Source organism: Vigna umbellata, chromosome 1 (assembly GCF_029865625.1).
Source record: "Vigna umbellata cultivar VRB3 chromosome 1, Vumbellata_1.0, whole genome shotgun sequence".
Lineage (NCBI taxonomy): Eukaryota > Viridiplantae > Streptophyta > Magnoliopsida > Fabales > Fabaceae > Vigna > Vigna umbellata.
This window is the reverse complement of record NC_142165.1, coordinates 20,258,266-20,280,224: the sequence shown is the minus strand read 5'-3', so window position 1 is coordinate 20,280,224 and position 21,959 is coordinate 20,258,266. Positions and strand designations below refer to the sequence as shown.

Here is a 21,959-nt window from a genome sequence, read left to right as displayed (position 1 = left end):
AAATTACTTTGAGCAATTGATGTTAAGAAAAACAGCAACGCAATCAAATATTCTCTGCTGAATTGTCTTGCCCCATGAGAAGATTCTACAAACTACAGTAAGAAAAATAAAATTCTTACGCGTCATGTTCATTTTCAGTAACAGTTGCCACTGCATGTTGTTCACGTTCTAATGGAATTCTATATGACAACACTATGTCAATATATATATATATATATATATATATATATATATATATATATATATATATATATATATATCATTATAAAACTTTAAATCTCATTGGAAAATAACACAAATAGAAAATATAACACTACAATTAAATTGTACAGTGCTTATATTTTTCAGATAATTTATGCTATATGTATATATATATTACTGACTGATTTCTCAGGTGAATTTGACTTGTAATTTTAAGTAAAAAAAATTCTCAGTCACGCTTTTATATGTATGAACATTAAATGAGACTTTGGTTGATAAAACGTGAACGATTTTATTTGAACCAATGACTTGAGAATATACTTATAAATTATAGACTAACTTTACATGTTAATTTTTGGTAGTTGATGAAAAAATATGATAGAAATAATTGAATAAAACAAAGTCTGCAGTGTGTGTACTGAATGGCTTTATCATCGATGCCAAATAATCAAAGAGTTGTTGGCTTTATCTGTGTACCTTGGAACACGTTGGGGACATCATAATCCGTAAGAAAAACTAAACAAGTTTTCTTTCCGAAAGGGTTCTGCAGATGTCACCAACATTACATCATAGTACAAGCGTAGCAGAAACTAGAAAATATGACTCACCATGCATCTTTTCAAAGCATTTATTCTTGTTATATATAATATTCCATCACACAAGCTTTTTTCCAACACATGGTGTTGAATTGAACGATTTACTCACTACTAAGATCCATCTACTTTGGTTCCTTTTCTTTTCATACTGTGGAATAACCAGAGAAAGTGAGGGACCAAAAGCCATATAAAAAAAGAGATTTTCTTTCGTTTCACTCACTCATCTCAACTACCCCTATTCAATATTTTATTCTAATTTATATACTAAGAGGGCTTCATATTTAACAGTTTTCTTATCATCGTTTGCTTTTGGTTAAGAGAAATTCTATCAGTTGTGATTGATGCTCGTTCAAGTCCTCAACACAGCAGTCATAATGGATCTAAAGGTAAACTAACCTGGAAAACTAGTTCCTCCTTTTTCTATGTTGCTTACTCTTGTTTTTGTATTCTCACCAAAGAAGAAACAAGACGTGGTTGTTTTTCTATTTCACTTTTGAGTTTCTCTGTAGTTTGCTTTTAGGTTACCCTTAACAGTTCAGAAACGTATACTGAATGTGAACTTTTTTACCTGAGGCTGAAAGCATATGTAGCTAATTCTTAGACTTGTTGCAACAATCTTGATTTGATGATCAGGTGGAAAGTCTTAAATCTGAGTTAAAGAGAGTGAGAGAAGAGAATAACACTCTAAGAGTGATGTTTGAAGTTCTAAGCAGCAAGTACACAAAGCTTGAGTCCCATCTTCAAGAGATAAACAAGGAACAACACAAGGGCATGAGTTCAAATCAAATAGGATCAGTAACCGAAGCTATCTTGGATGTGAACAAGAGACGGAGACTAGAGTTTCCCACAGCAAAAAAACCACTACAAATCTTTGTCAGAACACACCCCATGGATGATAGTTTGGTATGTGCTATGGCCCATCACTACAAATTTGGTTGTGTATTGGTCAAATGACTTTAATTCATGTTCAAATCAAATTCTATCTTCAAGTTAGTATGTTGATGCAAATTTTGCTTTGGGAATATAGATAGTAAAAGATGGATATCAGTGGAGAAAGTATGGACAAAAGGTCACCAAAGACAATGCTTCACCAAGAGCTTACTTTAGGTGCTCCATGGCTCCCATTTGCCCAGCCAAAAAGAAGGTAGGTAGAACGAAAGCAATATTCTAAATTCAGTTTGAGCTTTTTCCCTTAAGCAATAAAAAAATGTAATACAATAAAGATTAATAAATGAAAGCACAATAAAGAGGTTAGAATCTAGGATGCTTCATAAACTACACAAATCAATGAAAGCATAAGTTAGCAACACCTTTATGTTCAATAAGGACACTTTAAAAAGGAATCATTGGGTGATTTGATTATTTGTCAAATAATTCTGTGCCAGCAAAAATGGAGATGGGTTTAGTCTATTATGGAAAAGGGACCTGGTCATGAATTAGCAGAAGTTTTCTAATTTATTAGTGTAGTTAGCTAGGAGTAAAACCCATTTCATTTCTTCAAAATGGGTAACTAATTATACTATATTTTGTGTGCATGTATGACTTCAAGAAATCTCAGTGTTGTTTTGTCTTATCATATGGTTTTCTGAAGTGTTTTTGCCTTAATCATTAGGTGCAAAGATGTTTACATGATAAGTCTATCCTTGTTGCAACTTATGATGGAGAGCACAACCATGGTGCTCTTCATGAGCCATCTTCATCCACACCTAGAGGCTCATCAGTGGCCAACCAGTTGCCTAGCATAGCAAATGACAAAGAAGCAATGAACATTTTGGCTCTTTCTGGATTGTCTCAAACAGATAGAAGACATGGTGAAGAAGTAATGAATCAACATAACTATGACACCAACATCAAAGTTGAAGAATATGTAAGTTCTCTAATCAAAGATCCTGACTTCACCATGTCATTAGCTGAAGCAGTTGCCCGCACCATCACTGGCGACCTCAAGCAGCAAGATATAAACCTCAATTTGAATATTCCGGAAGAGTGAAATCAATCTTTTTTTTCTTTCTCCAACACAACCCCCAAAGCCCAAATACAAGTGTAAAGACAAATTTTAGTTCAGTGAAATGCAAGCTGGTAGCAATGAGAGAGAGGAAATTTTCTTTAGGTCGGTTTACTTTGAAGAAATATATTGTTTTCATTTTTGTTTACACTTCTAGTTGCAGAAATGTTACATTGTTTGTCTGGTTTTCTGCTTTCAAAAGTTTGTACAGAAAATGGTAAGAATATTTCTCTTACTAACACAAACTTTTGGAAACAAACTAGAAAATGAAAAATATAAAGTGTGTACCCAAATCAACCACATCTTAGTTTTCCATTCACAATGCCAGATTGGAATACTAGCTTTGCAGTTTTTCTATGTTTTTCTTACTTTTAGTGCCATTTGGAAAAATTTAAGATAAAATAATAGCTCAATCGAGACAGGTTCAATTAGTCATTTTTCATTAACCTTAATCTGCTTGGTACAACGAAAAGAAAGTAAAAGTTTAAAATTTAAATCTAAACAATAGTTGAAAGAACAAATAAATTGTTTCTATAAATTAACATTTCTTTTCCTTACACTTTCACTATCTTTCTAGCCAAATAGAAAAAATAACATCATTGGTAATTTATTTTTCTTCTATCCAAGCATGCCATAAGGATTCCTCCAAGGGCTATTTGATCGAAGGGGTGATGGGATTTGATACAGAAAACCAAAGCAGTTTTCAGTAAAATGAATAACGTGTACTCTAACCAAAAGTTCAATATTTACAAAGCATTTTCCTTCATCAGTTGATGTAAGGCATAAGGGCTTTAAATGAAAACTCAGTATCGGTGCCTCTACTCAAGTTGAAGTTAAATCCAAATACTGCCCTATCTTATAGGGGGGATATACCACTGGATTAACATTTACATCGCTAATGTGAGTACACAACTTTTGACTAGGAGAGTAAAACAAGATCAATTTGTACACTGACAGTTCACCACTCCTCATTGAAGTGACCACGATAAAACTGCTTTTCTGCTTGACATGGAACAAATTGAGATTGAAATGAATGTCAATTAAAAACTCATGACAATGCAGGGTACACATATCAACATAAAATGAGCTTTGAGAAGGCTTATTACTTAACATGAACAAAATCCTCAGCCGTATGCCATGAGCACGACATTTCTTTCATTAGAGAACTTGAGTTATAGGGTCATCATCAATGTCAATGCAGCCACGAACAAGATGATTTTGCACTTGTGCAAAGGGTTTTCTTCATCCAACCACATGGGATCTTTATCACTGTGGAACAACTCTTGTTTTTAGGCCTTCAAAGGATCATATCATTTAATATCCCCACTCTTTATAGTGGTCCTCATCATCTGTTCAGACTCCTTCTTGGCAGCAGCTAGCTTCAACTTCTCATTCTCTGCTTCCTTCTCTGCTCTTTTTCTCTCTAGTTCAATCTGCTTGCAATTTTCTTCATGTGCTTTTACGAACAACCTCACAAAGTTGAGCAGCGTAGATACAACTAGAGAAAGGAAGAGAATCAAATCCCCCAAAAAGTTGCCACAAGAGTTTAATGTGAAACAATGATTTTCTCTTTAGTATCTATCATAGTTACATTGCTTCAGGTATCTCCATATTGACATAAATAAGCATCTGAAAAGCTTTTTCACTTTAGTGTTTCTCCCAAATAATAAGATTTAAACTCATCTAAGATTTTGAGAATAAGATTAAGTTCCCATTAGATCTCACTTTTTGGTTTTAAAAATTGTTTTGTAAAACAATTTCATGCTACTTGGTAATCAATTTCTCAATTCTCATTCAAAATCTATTAAGCTTTGAAAACTGTTAACAAAAGAATTGTTTAAAAACTAAAAAGCAGAAACAACTGAGAAATGTTTTCTTGTCCCTTTTTTTAGTTCTATGTCAAGGGTAAGAGTGGTATGCCGAGGCACAAGATAGGTATTAGTGTCTGTTTTTTTTTGTTTTCCGAGAAAACTAAAAAGTAGTTTTCAAAAGTACAAATCAAGTACACCCTACGCTGGCAGTTTTTCTGTTGTTCTTCCTTAACCCTTCTAGACAACTAAACACAACGGGTGAAAACCAGTTGTCCATAAACAAAACAATCGCATTGATGTCCATTGAGATCCACAACCGATTCTTAAACATGTAGTTTTTGAAAGACTAAACGGACCAAACTGGTGCATAAAATGGTAATAAAAGCTAATTAAAAATACAGTTTACCTTGTTCAAATGGACAACGTGCTGGATCTTCACCAAAGTATAAAGCCAATGCATCTGCATTTCTACCCTGGTGCATCCAGATTCAGGAAATCAGATACATCTCCAGTATCTGCAGTTCATCATGTAAGCAAAAAGCTACCTAAAATAACTAAATCCATACCACGTTGGCATAAAGTTGAGCCAAAGACCTTACTTCAGATTCAGCATAAGAAAGAAATTCCTTCAGAATCTGAACATTACCAAGTAGGGAACAAAAAAAAAATCATTCAAGGTAAAGCTAAACATTTTATCACCATTCAAATTTATTAGCAAAATCAATAATTCAGATGAGTTGCACATGCACGTAACCGTAACAGAAGGTAGCTACGTATCTGAGATACTTCACATCCCTTTTAATCATTATATATGATGCTGCATCACTGACCCAGATTTGCTTTAGTCTATTACAAAACAATTTAGCTATGGAGTTCTATTGTCATAATTTTAAAGTCAACATAAATTCTAAATAATTGTGCTGTCAAATTCTTATTAAGGAAAGGAGGTGCTTTCAAATGCACCCTTGTTTACAGCATGTTCATATTCACCATGCCATGATTTACATTGATGTTTGTAGCATACATAGCCTAGGCCAAGCTTCTAAATATATATTGATCCAAATTCATGAGAATTCAAAATCAATTCATTCTGGTTGAAGCATTTTTAGATGACCAGTTACATATCATACCTGGCAGAAGTATTCTGACACAGGTCCATCATTCTCTGATGCAGTCAATTCCTGAACTACTTTCTCTAGTCCTTTACTGATAGCTTGCATTTCCTCTGCCAAGTATTTTAATTGTATCTGTATGGAACACAAGCTTATAACTCAGAATACTCAAAATCAAAACAGACACTGAAACCACTTGGTATAACAGTAGAATAAATGATAAAAAAAAAAAACCTTGCTTGCCGCCTCCAAACTCACTAGGTCTTTATGGAAATCGAGAAGTTCTCCTAGTTTTTCAGCAAGCACCTATAATTCATCAATCACCAAAGCAATTAATATTATTTCACAGGAAGAAGCAAAGCCAAAAATCTACATTGAATAATTGCAGTAAAACGCAATCGAAATTGACAATTTTCTGGCAAACTTATGTTGTATAAGCAGAGTGCAGGAAACTGTCATCCATGGAAACAGCATACATTCGCAGTTGAATCTCCAAAAAAATCATGACAAAATAAGGAAATATGATGATCAATCCTAGGTGATAGTGAAGAAATAGGAAAACTAATCCCAACAAATAGCCTAAGACATTTGAAAGATGAAATATTCTAATGAATGTCAATATGTGTTGCAATTATGTTGACCTATAATTTTAGAGTGATCCTATCATTTTCCTGAAGTTCATGTGTCTATTTCTTTAGTGAAAAGAATGTAGAAGGAAAAAGATTTTGGTAATCTTCATAGTTTCAGTTACATATTTACTTAACAATTCCAGACGAATACACCTGTCCTATTTTTTAAAAATGATATGGGGCATCATAGGAACAGTCAAGCACCATGAAGGAAGGGCTCCAAAAATCCAGATTTTAGCCCTATTCCATATTTCTTTCCCATGAAGCTATAAAATCCTTGTGTGAAAAACTATCTATTTCTCTCAGTATCTCAAACCAGTCAAATTAAGAAAGGAAGAAACATAAATTCTTCTCAACAAGCCGAGAGGGATGGATACTGGAGAAAACATAAATTCTTCTCAACAAGCTGAGAGGGATGAATACTGGGAAGCAACTGATATCTTTCTCAATATGAATCAGAACTTTCCAGAGTATTTTTTAAGTTCACTGTAAAATTCTACTTTTTTACTGCTGTAATTGTTTGCTTATTAAAGTAAGTTTGCTTGTAGTAATGTTCAGTTATGGGTTTAGTCTGAATTTGGACAAATTTGTACTGTAAATGTAGTGGGCACTTGATCTTTGTCTGATAACATGTATGGGTATGATAATGCACTGTCATTTGTCATGTGTTTATATCCTTAAATATGAATCGAAATATGAAGAAGAGTATGATAACGCAGCAAATACAAAATTTCTGTGTTTCTCTTCACCACTCCTCTCTTTTAACGACTGTTTTATGTTTTAATGGTATAAGTTATCTTCCTTTAGCTTTTGTATTTGGAGCAGAATTTTTATACGCTGAAACTGAAAACTATTGAGACGAGAATAAACACTGGTCAAAGATCAATACAGCTTCAGGAAGCAATATTGTTTTTGTTGTTCCTCAATTTTACATGGAAAATTCTCACGTGTGGGTTGTCAAAATGAGACAATGTTTATTATGTCTTAGGGCTTATGAGAGTATGCAGACCAAGGTAAGCAAATTCTACAATTCAGGGTTAATCCAACCATAGCTCAAATCAAGAAACATGAAGAGGAGACTATGAAGGAGAAAGTTTTCTCAAGTCTCCATTCAGCTTTGACAGATGAGATGTTTTCTAGCATTATGCATCTGGAAACAGCCAAGCAAATATGGATGAATTGACTGAGATATGGAGGTGAGGAAAGGGTAGGGTTCACAAAGATTATGAATCTAAAAAGATAGTTTGAAAGGCAAAAGGATGAAGGAGAATGAGTCCGTCAAGGAGTACACCTCAAAAATTACCATTTGATGAATATGAAGCTATATGGTGAGGTAGAAGAAAAGGTTTTAGAAAAAATGTTGATGTAGACTCCTTGAAAATTTTGAAACCAAAGGTGCTGCTATTGGAGTCATGTTATCTCAAGAAATTTCCTATTTCTGAGATGGTTAGTAAATCGCAAGCTCAAGACCAAAGGTTCTTTGAGGATGGATGATGTAATTGAAGGTGCATTTCATGTTAGACATAAGGGGAACAACCACTTCAGAAAAAAAAAAAGTTGAACTATGAAAAATTTTGATCTTAAGAAGTGAAGAAAGCAGGAGTCTAACACTAGAGACCCCAATTGCGGATAATTCAGCTATGATTGTTGAAGGAGCAATAGTCATGGTTCAGAACAAAAGAAAGTAGGCCCTCTTCCAAAAACGGAGAAGAAAAATGAAGGAGTATGGTGCACCTATTGCAGCAAGCCGCATCACACAAGCTAGGAATGGAAAACACTTATTCACCAGCTTGAGGGGGAATGTCAATATATTTCAAGAAATTTTAGATATTATTCCCATGTATTTAATTTGTTATATTTTTTGTATCTTGCTATTATTACTAGTATAACAATCCCACAATTTCAGGGATTTGTTTCCTAAAATATTCAATAAGCTCTTGTATATATATCCAATGTATGGAAGGAGACAAATAATAAGAAATATATTCTTTCTCCTAAATTTAAAATTAAATATTCCACCAAGCATCTTGTACTACTTGATGTGAGACTTAGAAGTTCTATAGTAAACTATAAATCACTCCATCAACTTTATTACTTGCTGTATTTCACCAATCAGTGTATCAATATATACTAAGAAATGAAGATGCTTCTTAGAAAATATCCTTTTAACAACAATTTGTAAACTGACGACAACTAAACTTGTACAGAAACAATTCATGTTGAAATTTAAGGATATCAGATGGTTTACCTTACAGAGATAATGCATAAGAGTCATCTTGTTATTTCTTGATCGTGTATCAGTCAGTTTAAGGAGACTATCCAATCGAAACCCAACAGCCGCACCTTCAGTAATCATATGAATTAATAGGAAAACAATCAAGGCTACAGTGGTTTTGTTTCATATAAAATTTAATTTATCAAGACCAAGAATAAATCTTAAACACAAGCAATAGAATGAACATAAATTATCTGACTTGAGATTATTTGAAAAGTCCATGTTTCAATATAAACTTCACTACGTTATTTGTACAAAAACATGATTTGTGACTGTGAAAGCTAAAGCTTTAATTCACCTCTTGCAGTTCCATGGTTCAAAGCATTACCCAGAGAAAGAATAGTCTGCATGATTCTTTTCAACTTGACTGAATTCCTTATCTGATACACATATCAATGGAAGCTGAATATAAAAGTACATTGACTCAGGAAATAGAGTATTCAACAGGACAAAAAGGTATGACTCACCTCTTCAGATGCAGAATTCACAATATTCAAATCTCTTTTAAGCTCTGAAACCTACATGAAAATTACATGCAAGGTGTACTAGAACAGCTAAATTTTTCACTGGCACAAAAACATAATTTTTTAATAATAACTAAAAGTATTGTGTGGTTATCTTCTGACCTGGGACAGGAATTGCATCTTAAAAGAGAAAACTCTTAGCTTGCTTTCCACTCTTGGAACTTTCATCAATTCTAAGAAGAACTATGACAAAATGCGAAAAGCAAATAAGAAAAAAATAGAAAAGAAAGAAGCAATCTTGAAGATAGTCTGCAAAAACTATATATTGTGAGTAAGATATATTTGAGAGGTTGACCTTAAGTGATATCTCTTTTATCAAAATTAACAATGCCCACAAATACATGGGTTTACATAAAAAAAGATTGATGTGTCTTGTGAGTGTAATACTCTGTTTTACATGTATTGCCTCTGCTAGTGTTGTTGTTTCAGTTTAAATGTGGTTATTTTTGTTACAGCAGTAGTTTCTGTTAGAACGTTCTTGGCTAGTGTAACAATTACAACTGTTGGAGTCAACTGTAAGTTGGAGTCCCACATTGAGTAAAAATATATGCAGGAAGAGTAACATACAAGGAGAAATGACCCACAAACTTATTGAAGTGGTGTCATGGTTCCTTATATGGGTTTCCTTATGACTTATATGTCTTAAATATCCTCAGTGTCTCCCCTCAACAAACCCCAACAAAGTGGAATCAAATTCGTTGGTCATGGTGACCAGCTTGGATGAGTTACAAATGTGGATTTGGTGAAGAAAGTTTGTGCTCGAGGGGAAATGTAACCAATGTGAAAGGAACTCACCTGAGTTGGGAGTTTGTTGGAATCAAGTATGAGTTGGGGTCTCACATTTACCTAATGAGTCTATTATTATAACTCAAGCTACATTAGATTGACTTAACAAGACTAATATGCATGAACCCAAGCCCATTTTGTCTCCTATGCCATCTAACTGCAAATTGTCCAAACATGGTTCAGATCTAATACAAGACCCTTTTTTGTACAGGTCTATTGTTGGTGCACTTTGGTATGTTACTATAACTCATCCAAAATTGAGTTTTACAGTCAACAGGGTATGCCAGTATATGGCTTCCCCTCTAGAATATCATTGGGTTGCTGTTATGAGAATATTGTTATATCCTAAAAGGGATTTACATGGTGGTCTCATTGTTCATCCTGCCATTCCTCACCAATCTCTAGCTATTAGAGTTTTTGTGATGCAGATTGGGCAACGGATGTTGATGACAAAAGATCTACTTTAGGGGCTGCCAATTACTTGGGACCTAATTGAATTTCATGGTGGTCAATAAAACAAATTGTCTTTTCAAGATCAAGCACAAAAGCTGAATATATGGGTTTAGCTGCTCCTACAGGTCACATTATGGATTATAAACTCTTCTGAAGGATCTTTCAGTTCCTCATTATACTCCTATTGTTCAGTGTGACAATCTAATTTGGCTCACACATGAAGTTTGGTGAGTACAAAAAGGTTAAAAACAAGCAGCTTTTTGTTTAACACATTCTTGGTCAAGAACAGTGGGCAGATCTTCTCACCAAGCCTTTGCCACCTGCCAGATTTTTCTTTCTTAGGGACAAAACCAATGTATGGATTTGGTCTCTCAGGCCCATGTTAGTGGTTTCTATTGGGTTGTTGGTTAATGTAACTGTTATGTTAGATAATTACAATTAATTAACTTGTAACTGAGCTCTGCATACAGTCTTATGTTGACATAGTCTCATATTCCTCTTGTATCTTTTATCCTTTTCAGAATAATAAATCAGTGTACCAGTTTTCTATCATGTCTAGTTATATTGTTCACCACTGACTATTCTTTTTATTGTTCAATTAATGCAAAAAAAGTCATCCTAGCACAAGTTATCTTACGTGAGAAAAAGAGTTGAAAAAAGTTAACAAATGGTAAAACTCCACCCACCTGCTCACACTTTCCCAAGTTGTCCTTATTCCCGGCATAGTTCTGCATAAAAAGTATGGCTATAGCTCAAATAAACATATATTGTACCAAACTTGCTGATGCTCCACCTATGACACAGTACCGGTAGAAGAAACAAGAAAAAGGCATGATACCTTGAGTGTTTCCATCTCTTCTTTGGTTGGAGAGAATTTTATGAGGTTATCAAGTTGATCAATATCTAATACTGTATCATCCATTGCAAGCACAGCACTCTGAAAGACAATGACTGGAATGTGAGACTATAAGTATAAACTGAGAAATCTTATGATTATAAACAACATTACAAGGAGCAATTTAATGACAACTAGAATATTAACTTGTACAGCAAAAGAAATGTAAAATGATCATGATCTTTATTAATAACATAATAACTACATATGCAAGTTCTTAAGTAAAACCAAATGTTAAGCAACCCATTCAAAGTCATAAATTCATCACGGTTGCAGTTAGTATAAGCATGGTAGTTGAATCGTGAATCATATCACGGAGAGCTAAAATTTTGATTCGTGAATCATATCATGAATCATACGATTCATAAACACTATATAAACATTAAAAGAATGTAACATATAACTTAATTATATAAGATATGTAAATATGGAAAGAGACAATCAATAACAAAACAACCTCGGTCAAATAGATTGGTTGTATCTATATGTATTTACCACACAATTTCACAATTTCAGCAACACAGCCTTCCAAGTAATATCAACTTCTCTTTTTGATTTACTCATGTCTGAAGCAAATGTGTCTTCTATACAAAACAAAAACACACTCCCTGCACAGAAACATGAGAAACCAACCTGTACAGAACACAGGATCACCGCACCACCGTGCGACCACCGCATTGCCAAAGCAAGTCACGCAAATGCAGAGGACAGAGGCATGCACAAGATGGGAGAGGAGAGACGAGAGAGGAGAAACGTAAGAAGCACAAAGACAAACCTTTCAAGAGCGCGAAAAAGAACAAAGGGGGACGAAATAAGGGTTTCAAATTGGGTGGGTCGACCCAACCAGGTTCAGAAACCCATCTCGAATCGTATCACAAATTGAATCGCAATTCACACTATGCGATTCAAACAGGATACGGGAGCAAAAAGTATTCATAACACGATTTGTATCCTAGAGGAACTGAATCATATTGTATGGCATGTTCAGGACCTCAGGTATAACCCAATTATGTGGTATTTACCTAAGTTAACAATATTCACTAATGGCCAAAATACTCGAGAAATACATTTTTTCTCAATTAGAGGACCTGAAAATGTAAATTTAGTTTGGTTTACAAAGTTGAAAAACACTAAATTGAATATGTTAAAATGTAAACTCTAAGTCTAACTCATCCTTACAAAATCAGCTTGTAAGACGAGGTTTGCACCTACTTATATATTATGAATTGACTTATCTTTAGTTGATGTGATTCTTCCGACAAAATAAATAAGGTTTTTTGAAATTAGCTATCAAAATTTAAAAGATAGAACAAAACATTTAGTAACAATATAATATTTTAAACTATAACCAAAGGCTAAACTTTCCTCATACTACCAAGGATCAATGGCATGTGGAACATGATAAGAAAATATCAGAGCAACCAACATATGTTACATGGTTGGTTGATAACCTTGTCCTTTAAACATGTAGTTAGGGGTTCGATCCTTGGTCCATGAGTATGGAAATACATTTGTTGGGAGAGTTCAGCACCTTAAGTTTAAATCCTGACAGATTAGTCCTTAGATCCCAACATAGGGACACCCATATTCAAAAAAAGAAAAAAACGCCACAGTAAAAGGAGGCTTGCAACTTGTGGCATTAGCCAAGTGGAGAGCGGACCACCATGAAGACCACAGCATTGGTACACTGCTGTGCAGCTTAGGTAATGATCACACTGGATAGGCTTTTGCTGGACAGGCCACGAGAACCACTTTCAAATACCAAGGCAGATAATTAACAAGTGTAGAGAGAACATCGACAACAGAGTAGAGCATGTGGAATTCAAAATAGGAACAGTATGAGAAACCAAAGATGGTGAAAAGAATAATACTCCACAAGAATCCATATATGGCCAACAACATACAAAAGGTCTTTCATTGTTCATGTTCCTGCACTATGATTATTGATATTTTTAAGAATAGATATGGCCTTCCAAAGTTTAGGTTTGCGTAAGTGTTGGGTGTTATGTGTTACCTTGCTTTTATGGGTTAGTTCTTGTTGAGGTGGCTTGGTTTTATCTTTGGGTGTATTTTCTTTTGTCATGGATTTTGGTGTGGTCCCCCATGTTTTTTGTATTCCTTTTTCTTTGTTTTCATAATGGATTCTCATGTAATCGCATATTATATTGAACTTTGGGATGCCAACCTAGTTGAGATTCTAAAGTCTCATAGTGATCCCTAGCATATTAAAAAAAAGAGTTCCTAGGCTAGGGTGGCAGTAAGGGGTAGAAGCTCATGGAATTCATGTAGATTAGTGATAACTTTGCTCAAATATTCAGCCAAAGGAACATCAAGGTCGCAAGGGGCATTAATACTAGTAAGGGATTGGGAAACCCCATAAATGCTGCTAAATCCATGATCTAAAGAATACATGCATATTCCCAAACTTCTTCACAAGTCTCTCGAGCACAAAATATTTGCTTTGGAAAAGATTAAGTAGTAGGTCTAAGAAACTACACTGGACATCAATATTGTTCCCACAAGAACAATCAAGCCTCTGTGACATACTCAACCTATGTGGACACAAGATCAACATTGCCTTCACTCTTAAGTTGAAGCTTGTTGTTGGAAGTGTCATAGTCGGCCTCATCCAACTTGTCAATAGAGTGGGGTAGGCACAGTTGGTGAACATAGGAAGATCAGCCATAATGGCTTGGAAAAAACAGAGCCAGAAAAATAACATTGAAGTGGCAGTACCAAGAAACTGGAAACAATTTCCAGGAAAACAAATTGGCACCAATGGATAGTGAGTCCACCAAGAAGGCACAAAATAGGGTTGTTCGTTGTTAGTCCAAGGTACCATGCTCGGAAGAATAGAAAGCAAGAGACACAAACAGTGAATAATTATATACTGAGCATAATAAGTACATAAATAACTTGTTAGAAATCCAAAATATACTAGAAATAAGACAAAATTATAAATAAGGCAAAATCATAAATAGTAGGTTCAAAACTCATCTTAGGAAATAGGATTGAAATAGACTTAAAGTTTGTTTTCTAACATGATATCAAAGCATAACAAGGACCTATTCTAGTGAGAATAATCTAGGTCCTATAGGACCACCCATAAAATACATATTCTCACCCTCGAGATGACAAATCCTCGATGAGCCCATAAAATATATATTCTCACGCTCCAGATGAACAATCCTTGATGTTAGAGGGTGTTGGAAACCCATAACAAATAGATATAAAGTCATTATAATATATATGTAAATACAAATCTCACCTTACCAAATCTTTTTTGTAAAGTTGAATTGTACTTAAAGTTCACTTTTTAACGTAATTATGTAAATCTTGGAATTTCCAAATTACAACAATTAAGGATGTCTATCAATTTATACCAGTTTCCAGATTACCATAATTAAAGATATCTAACAATATAACAATATCTTAATGTCTCTATTATGTCCTCCTTCCAAAAACTTTATAATACCAACAAGAACTATTTATGCTCATTCTGTGTGTAAACATCTTCTCTGCCCATATTTTTATTTAAATTAAAACCAAAATAAAATTGCATAAAAAATTACTATAGCCTTGTCTGAATAAAAGAGAAAGTATTCTACAAATCCTATTTAAGTATCTAATCCGAGGAATAATATAAAATCTAGCCAAATATTAATTTAGTGGACACGCAGCAGCAAAGCATGAATACTGCTTTAAAGTCATAATAGATATCCCCATAATTTGAGCCAGGCAGTGGATAAACTTTTAAGTTGCATTTTAACATCAAGTGAGCCCAAATCTATGTCCACATAATAGAAAGACTACTTGCTAAGTCAAGAACTACCCAGTTGAGACAAGAAATTCTTCCAAATCATTTATTCCTTGAGCAGTCATGATTTATAAAGGCTTAAAACAGTGACTGAGAAAAGAAAGAATGTTCACTAAGAGATAAACTCAAATCAAAATGTTCAGCATTTATGTCTTAATAAATACCATAATGAATGATATCTTACCATCAAGTCAGGCAAAGGAATTTTGACTTTTGTAAGCATGATCTCACAGTTATAGGCCCGCCTGAGCTCAATCTGCAATGTAACGTGAACCTTCTGTCAAGAACTCAAATTCTATAAAATGCCTTCACAAGAATTAAATAAACACTTAATCATTAAAGAAAGGCATGAGATGAGACATAAGAGTCAGGATACCAAACAACCTACACAGATAAATCACAACCAACTCACAGGTAAAAAAGAAAAAGAAATTATCTTCAAGTTCCTATAATGAAAAACATTACACATACATGGCAGCAGTCACGAGAAAATGGTGGAATAAAAGCTCTTAATTAAAAATGTCAATTTCTACTAATTTTGTTTTTAAATTTAACAACGAATATTTTAATGAGTTCATTAAATAAATGTTAGAATAGTTAAAGCGCTTTTTTGGGTCTTCTTCTGACAAAAAATGAAGAAAAACTACTTATATGTTTCTTTATCTGGACTACTTAAATGTTAATGAAAAGGCATACCAGTTGAACTTTCTCAACTTTTTGCCCAGAGGCACGGCGATTTAACTTTCCTCCTTTTCCATCATTAGCAGCTGGGGAAGCTGCGGAGAACAAAGTTTCAAGTTCTGACATGTCAAACTCTGGAGCCCTAACACCGAAAAGGGTTTTCAAAAAAGAATAAATAATGAGTACAGTTCATATAAGATCAGATATAAGATATTTATAACTGAACTCAGAAAAGACACATACCTACAAAATTCATCTAGTTTCTGTGTCTCAGCCCATAAGCTTCCTTGCATCGCCCTTGTTAATTTTAGCCAATGGTAAGGTTTCAGATTGCTCCTCCTAGACTGAAATTTTGCATTAGCTCGCATCAGGCCACGACCCTTTTCACCAAAAGGAGCAGAAGGTGGTCCAGGAGCAGAAGGTGGTCCAGGAACAGAAGGTGGTCCAGGAACTCCAGGTTTTGACAATCCATTGGCAGAAAGGGGAGGTGGGGGTACAGGTGGAACATTTGTGGAGCTAGACAAAGAATTTTGGGACGCAGAACCTGGAGGAGGAGGTGGTGGTGGCGCTGAAGGTGATATTGTTGAACCAGGAAGGCTAGGAGGTGGAGGTGGGGGTACAGGAGGACCATTTTTGGAGTTCTCAGACAAAGAATTTTGGAATGCAGAAGCGGAAGGAGGGGGTGGTGGTGGTGGTGGTGCTAATGGTGGTGCAGAACTTGAAAGGCTAGGAGGTGGAGGCGGGGGAGGAGGAGGAGGGCCAGGTATAGCAACTGATTCATTTATACCCAATGAAGAAGGAAACCCAGACAGCGCAGGTGGAGGTGGCGGTGCAGGAGGACCTTTACATGAATCTTGGGTTGTGGAAAGTGATGTTTCAGGAAGGGAAGGGGCTGGAGAAAATGATGGGATTGGAGGAGCGAGCATTGAAGGGGATGGGGGAGGAGGAGGAGGACCAACCAATGGTTTCTTACCCTCATTTGTATTCTCAGGGTACTGAGTAGCATTAGATTGCATCAAATTTGAAGTGTGATCGCATTGAGAAGATGGTGGTGGTGGTGGTGGTGGTGGAGGTGGTGGAGGTGGTGTAGTTACAGCTGCAGGAGAAAGGGATTCAAAAGTTTTTTCCGTGGTTTTAAGAGCATCAACTGAAGTTTTTAAAGGTAAAGATGGAAGCAAAGGCGATGATGATGCTGGAGGAATAGCTGTGGGACTAGGCTCTACAGAATTTAACACCTTGGAGTCTGAAGGAGGCAACACAGAAGCTGGAGGAGATACTGTCACTGGATGAGTTACTTCTTTGATATCCACTGCTGCATGATCCTGCAACACAGATGTTATTCCAAGAGCTGATGGTGCACTACGATATCTTGAGATAGCTACAGGTGAACCTTTTAAGGAGTTAAAATAAGAAGTGGAAGCAGAAGCAGATCGGACAGCTGGACGCACCGGTGAAGAAATTATTTTTGATTGAGTGGGAAGCTGGAGGGAAACCTGCAATTCAAGAGGTTCAATTTTCGTTTTAATTGTGCTTGCTTCAACGGGCTGTTCAAGTAAAGAACTATATTGTTTCCCCTGAGCTGTGGATGTGACACTCTTGGTATCATTTTCTGACAATACCATTTGCTCTAATTGCCCCATTTTCTCTTTTATTGAATTTCCATCCGTTAATGACTTTGTTTCTAATGGTCCCATGTCATGTGTCATTGAATATGCATCCTTATATGGTTCAATTGAGGGCATAGACTTCTCCACATGAGGCATAGACTTCTCCACATGAGGCATAGATGTTGTAACCTTGGCATTGTCTAATGATTCAACTGGCTTTTCAGGAGAACTAGAATCTGTTATGAGTCCAAATGAGGGAGTAAGCTGTTTCCCCTGACTCGTGGAAGCAGAAGTCTTGAGGGTATTTTCTGGTGATACCTTTAATTCTAGAGGGTCATTGTTCTTTTCCATAGGAGCACTACCAGATGAGTTATCAACTTCTGCAAGTGGCCTAGGTTCATATTTGAATCTGCTATCATTTTCCAAAAATGCCTCGGAGTTGAGTGACTCAAATGTTTTCTCCTTTGATCCTAACAAATCAGTCTTCTTTGCCAATGAATCTGCATCAGTGGATGCTAATGACTCAATATCCTTCTCCTTGGATTCTAATGACTCAGTCCCCCTTTTAGTAGAATCTGAATCTTTTGAGAGCCCAAATGAGTGAATAGGTTGGTTCCCTTGACCTGAACATTCAAGAGTCTCAATGTCATTTTTGGACAATGTCTTTGACTCTAATGGTTCGGTCTTATTTCCCATAGCTAAATCCAAAGACGATCCTAATGAGGATATAGAATGTTTCCCCTGAACTGCAGAAGTTTGAATGTTTGTATCACTGTATGCCTTCAAAACAGCTGTAGACTTTTCAGATGACTCCTTTTGCAAGTCACTTGTTGCAGCAGAAACCCCAGAGTCTAATCTTTCCAGAAGGATATTTGAAGATGTGATCTGTTGGAGCACACTTGCTACTTCTTCCTTTGAATCTAGCCAATCCACATTGCTGAAAATCTCCTTGACCTTCGCAAATGCTTCAACAGGGAGGCCATCTTTCTCCTCAACACGAGGCAGATCAATTGAAATAACAGAAGTTGAAGCATCCATATCTGAGAAAAGAACCTTCAACCAGAAATACAGTATATAACCCCCACAAACATTAAGTTGGTTTATCACTAACCAATTACTAAAAACAGGAGAGAGTGAGAGAGATTAATACCTCCACTCTAAAATTCTTAGGGAAGCAATCTTTAGCATTCCATAGTATGTCAATTTCATCACGGTTAAGCATCAAAATATTTGATCTTATGAATGCTGTATTAAACATCACCCGAAACATCATTTCTTCATGCTCTAAATCACTGTGCAGATGAATACACTCAAAAACGACATCACCTTGAACATGACAGTGGATGTCAATCTTAACCAGTTCACAGTCAGTCTGAAACAAATATGAAAAAAAAAAAAACATTTCGGGTAGTAAGAACATATAATGGAAGGAACATCTCAATATAGGTAGCAAGAACAAAAGAAAGGGTGTTAAAAAGCATATTAAATTAGGGTAAAAGGACTTGGGTACCACCTGCCTACAGTAGCGAACAAGTTTGCTCCTTTTTGGAGTTGAGAAGAGAACTTTGGGAGTTCGATCTGCAGGAATAAAAGGGTCTTGCCCGTATATTCTAAATATAGGACGGCAGCCACCCTCTCCACCCATGTTAGGAATGAGTCTTATAATTACACAGTCCAAAGTAAGTGCCCTATCAAGAGGAGGCCATTCTGAACCAACATTTCTTCTTGATATGTACTGAAGATATCTCAATTGTGAAGCTAAAGGATTCAATGGTGACATCAACTGCAGAAGTTCCCGAGGAGCTTGCTTGTATATCATGTCTAGTGTTTTTTGCTCCCCTGTAAACATCTTTCTATAAATCAAGAGTGCAGCCAGCATAAATGCTAATAACGGCCACCCACCTCGTTCACAATGCATCAAGACAACATTGTGATGCCCAAGTTCAAGCCAGTTTTCACCTGATCTCAAGAAATGATGGATCATCTCCATGGTAAGCAATGGGCACCCTTCATACTGTCGAGGATAGTCTATCACAGTCATATCGTAGTCACACAAAATGTTTGAAATCTGGCTTTGGCAGTCTCCCTCCCTCATGTTGAACACCATAAATGAAGCATCAGGGAAGTGACCACGAAGTTGCCCAATTATTCCTCCTAGATACACTCTATATTCTTCTTCTTCCATAACATCCGTGGTAAAGCAGTAATCAAAGACTACACGTGCAATGACACAATAATCACAATCACACATATGAATGACATATAGATTCATTATGATGAAGAAATGCATCAATTACCAAGTAAAATGACATGCCAAACATATAAGCTAAGTAGCGAGAGTCTAAAATCAGAAGACCCAAACTCTAAGAGATTATAAAGTTGTTCAAAAAGCATTGCACGTTTTAATTCTCCAGAAAAAAAAAAATAGCTGAGTTTTCCGTGTCAACTCTATGGAGGTTCTTCCCATTACCTCCATTCCTTCCACAACTAATATGCATCGCCAGAAGATAAAACGTCTATTCAGCTAAGTCATAAACAAGATGTCAATAGCCTATTCACGGACTAACATTTAGAATGGAATGATACATTGTGTAACATGAAAATGTAGAAAAGTTACAGGGTCCTAATTGTTCACTCTATATCTGCAAAATAGGCCCCATACCACAACCCACTAACACGAAATGCATAAAGATCAAATATTGCACTCGACAGAAACCAACGTTGTTCCCATTATTCATTTCAAAGATGCAAAGCAAGCCTAACCCAATCCTCCACTAACACAAAATGCAAAAAGATGAAATATGTGCACTCAACAGAAGCCGACATTCTTCGCATTATACTATTCTCATCATTCACTTAATATGCAAAACAGGCTTACATACCCCAACCACCACAAACACAATGCATAATGATGGAACATTTGAACTCAACAGAAGCCAACAATGTACACGTTATAATATTCCCATTATTCACTTCAAATGTGCTAACAAGCCTTACATACCACAACCCCCCACCAAGGCGAAATGCATAAGGATGATATATTTGCACAGAGAAGAAACCAACACTGTTCACTTCCACCAGAACCAATGAGTTCAGAGAAAATGAGGCAACAGGAAGCGTACCATAAACCCTTTCAGTGATTTCTAGAAGCCCATCTGGGGGCTTCTTATAGAAGAACTTGCGGAACAATGCCATTGTGTGGAAGATCCAAGAGGGTCACCCTGACAGGTAGGACACCTATAACTGCCCTAATTCAACCCACATTGCATCCAAGCTCAAATTTTTTAGATCCCCCACCAAATAGAAATAGATTGCAATCGTAATCGTGAAGACAGTATTGGTGTTGGCATTGTAGGGGAGTGTGTATTCAGGAATCAGAGGCCTGGATTTTTGCTGGGTCTTTAAGAAACACTTTTTCTGGAAATGTCCTTGTCTTCACATGCACACTATATCTATCTAATGGAAAGGGAAAGAAAACTTAGCTTTCAATCAAAAAAGACAAAGAGTTTATCATATGAGGGGAATAGAAAGTGGGTGGTAGGAATCTAACCTCAATCCTCAGTTACATAATGTCATATTCAAAGGGAAAGAGTTGAACAATATATGGATAGTTGTTAGAAAAATAAGAACTTTAGAAGAACAATTTCGATCCGAGGTTTCTCTCTCTAACGCAATCTGTGTTTCTGTGTCCGTATCTTAACATTTTGTTTTGTGAGAATGAACACATGTGTATGTGGTCAATTGTGATGATGATGTGCCCATGTATGTTATTATTTTTTATTTTTTTTTCATTTTCTCTCAATTATTCCCTTTATGGTTGAAAACAAGAAAAAAACAAAGGAGAAGATCCGTACTAGGTTGTGATCATTTGGTTTTTCCCACTTCAAATATAAAATATTGGCACGAGACAATCAACCTTGCTTACCATTATCAAATTACACATACCTAGGATTATGGTTTATACTTTATTTTATTCTATCTAGAAATTTCTCTCTAATTCCTCTTTTAGTACAATATTAAGTAAATTATACTCTCATCTCTTTTGAAACTTGGAGAGAGTGATTGATGGGATTTGAGAGGATTTAAAGGTAACTCTTTTGTTGTTTATTTGAGTGGATTTGGAGGTAAGTGAGGGTGGATTTAGAAGTAAAATTTGTGAGAATTAGTGTAGAATTTGATTGATGTGATAGATTAAAAAAATTTACTTCCAAATAGACTCTCACTTACCTCCAAATCCACTCAAATAAACAACAACAAAATTTTTATCTTGAAATCCCCTTAATGACTCTCCTCCAAATTCATTCAAGTAAACAAAGCCTAAATGTTATATTATTTTTTAATTAATATGTAATTTATAGAGGATATTGTTAAAATAATTAAAAGATTTTAGTGGGTCACCACAATTATTATTATGAAATTCAAATTTAAAAGTGAGAGAGAGGTATAATTTCACTCAAATATTAAAGTTAATTTCAACAAAATTAATGAGAAAGATAGTTGAAAATTAAGAAACTAGATAGTAATTAAAAATTGGTAAAAAAAACAAGTGTTAAGCTACTTTATTGAA

The 21,959-nt window shown here is 35.5% G+C and overlaps 2 protein-coding genes across 8 annotated transcripts; one reads left to right on the top strand and one right to left on the bottom strand.

Moving 5' to 3' along the window:
* Positions 1-780: 780 nt before the first annotated feature.
* Positions 781-2,952, top strand: LOC124835419 (putative WRKY transcription factor 40). Its single transcript, XM_047310339.2, has 4 exons — positions 781-1,183; positions 1,431-1,700; positions 1,825-1,941; positions 2,410-2,952. The coding sequence occupies exons 1-4, from the start codon at positions 1,139-1,141 to the stop codon at positions 2,785-2,787; spliced, it is 810 nt and encodes a 269-aa protein (XP_047166295.1). The 5' UTR covers positions 781-1,138; the 3' UTR covers positions 2,788-2,952.
* A 358-nt stretch (positions 2,953-3,310) lies between these two features.
* LOC124835422 (formin-like protein 18) lies at positions 3,311-21,100 on the bottom strand. 7 transcript variants are annotated; one of them, XR_007028572.2, is made up of 18 exons: positions 20,943-21,100; positions 20,515-20,848; positions 18,543-19,606; positions 16,029-18,445; positions 15,801-15,927; positions 15,289-15,360; positions 11,231-11,329; positions 11,079-11,120; positions 9,256-9,336; positions 9,097-9,147; positions 8,928-9,009; positions 8,603-8,697; positions 5,960-6,031; positions 5,744-5,860; positions 5,180-5,248; positions 5,020-5,086; positions 3,909-4,300; positions 3,311-3,801 (listed from the first exon to the last, which is right to left on the bottom strand). XR_007028572.2 is itself a non-coding variant. In XM_047310345.2 (18 exons), exons 2-18 carry the CDS (start codon positions 20,585-20,587, stop codon positions 4,113-4,115), a joined length of 4,590 nt encoding a protein of 1,529 aa, XP_047166301.1. In that variant the 5' UTR covers positions 20,588-20,848; positions 20,943-21,100; the 3' UTR covers positions 3,311-4,112. The 7 variants fall into 7 exon arrangements, 5 of the variants coding, with proteins under 5 accessions (XP_047166301.1, XP_047166302.1, XP_047166298.1 ...); XR_007028573.2 differs by having other exon boundaries at positions 3,914-4,300; XM_047310345.2 differs by having other exon boundaries at positions 3,311-4,300; positions 16,029-17,107; positions 17,234-18,445.
* Positions 21,101-21,959: the final 859 nt, after the last annotated feature.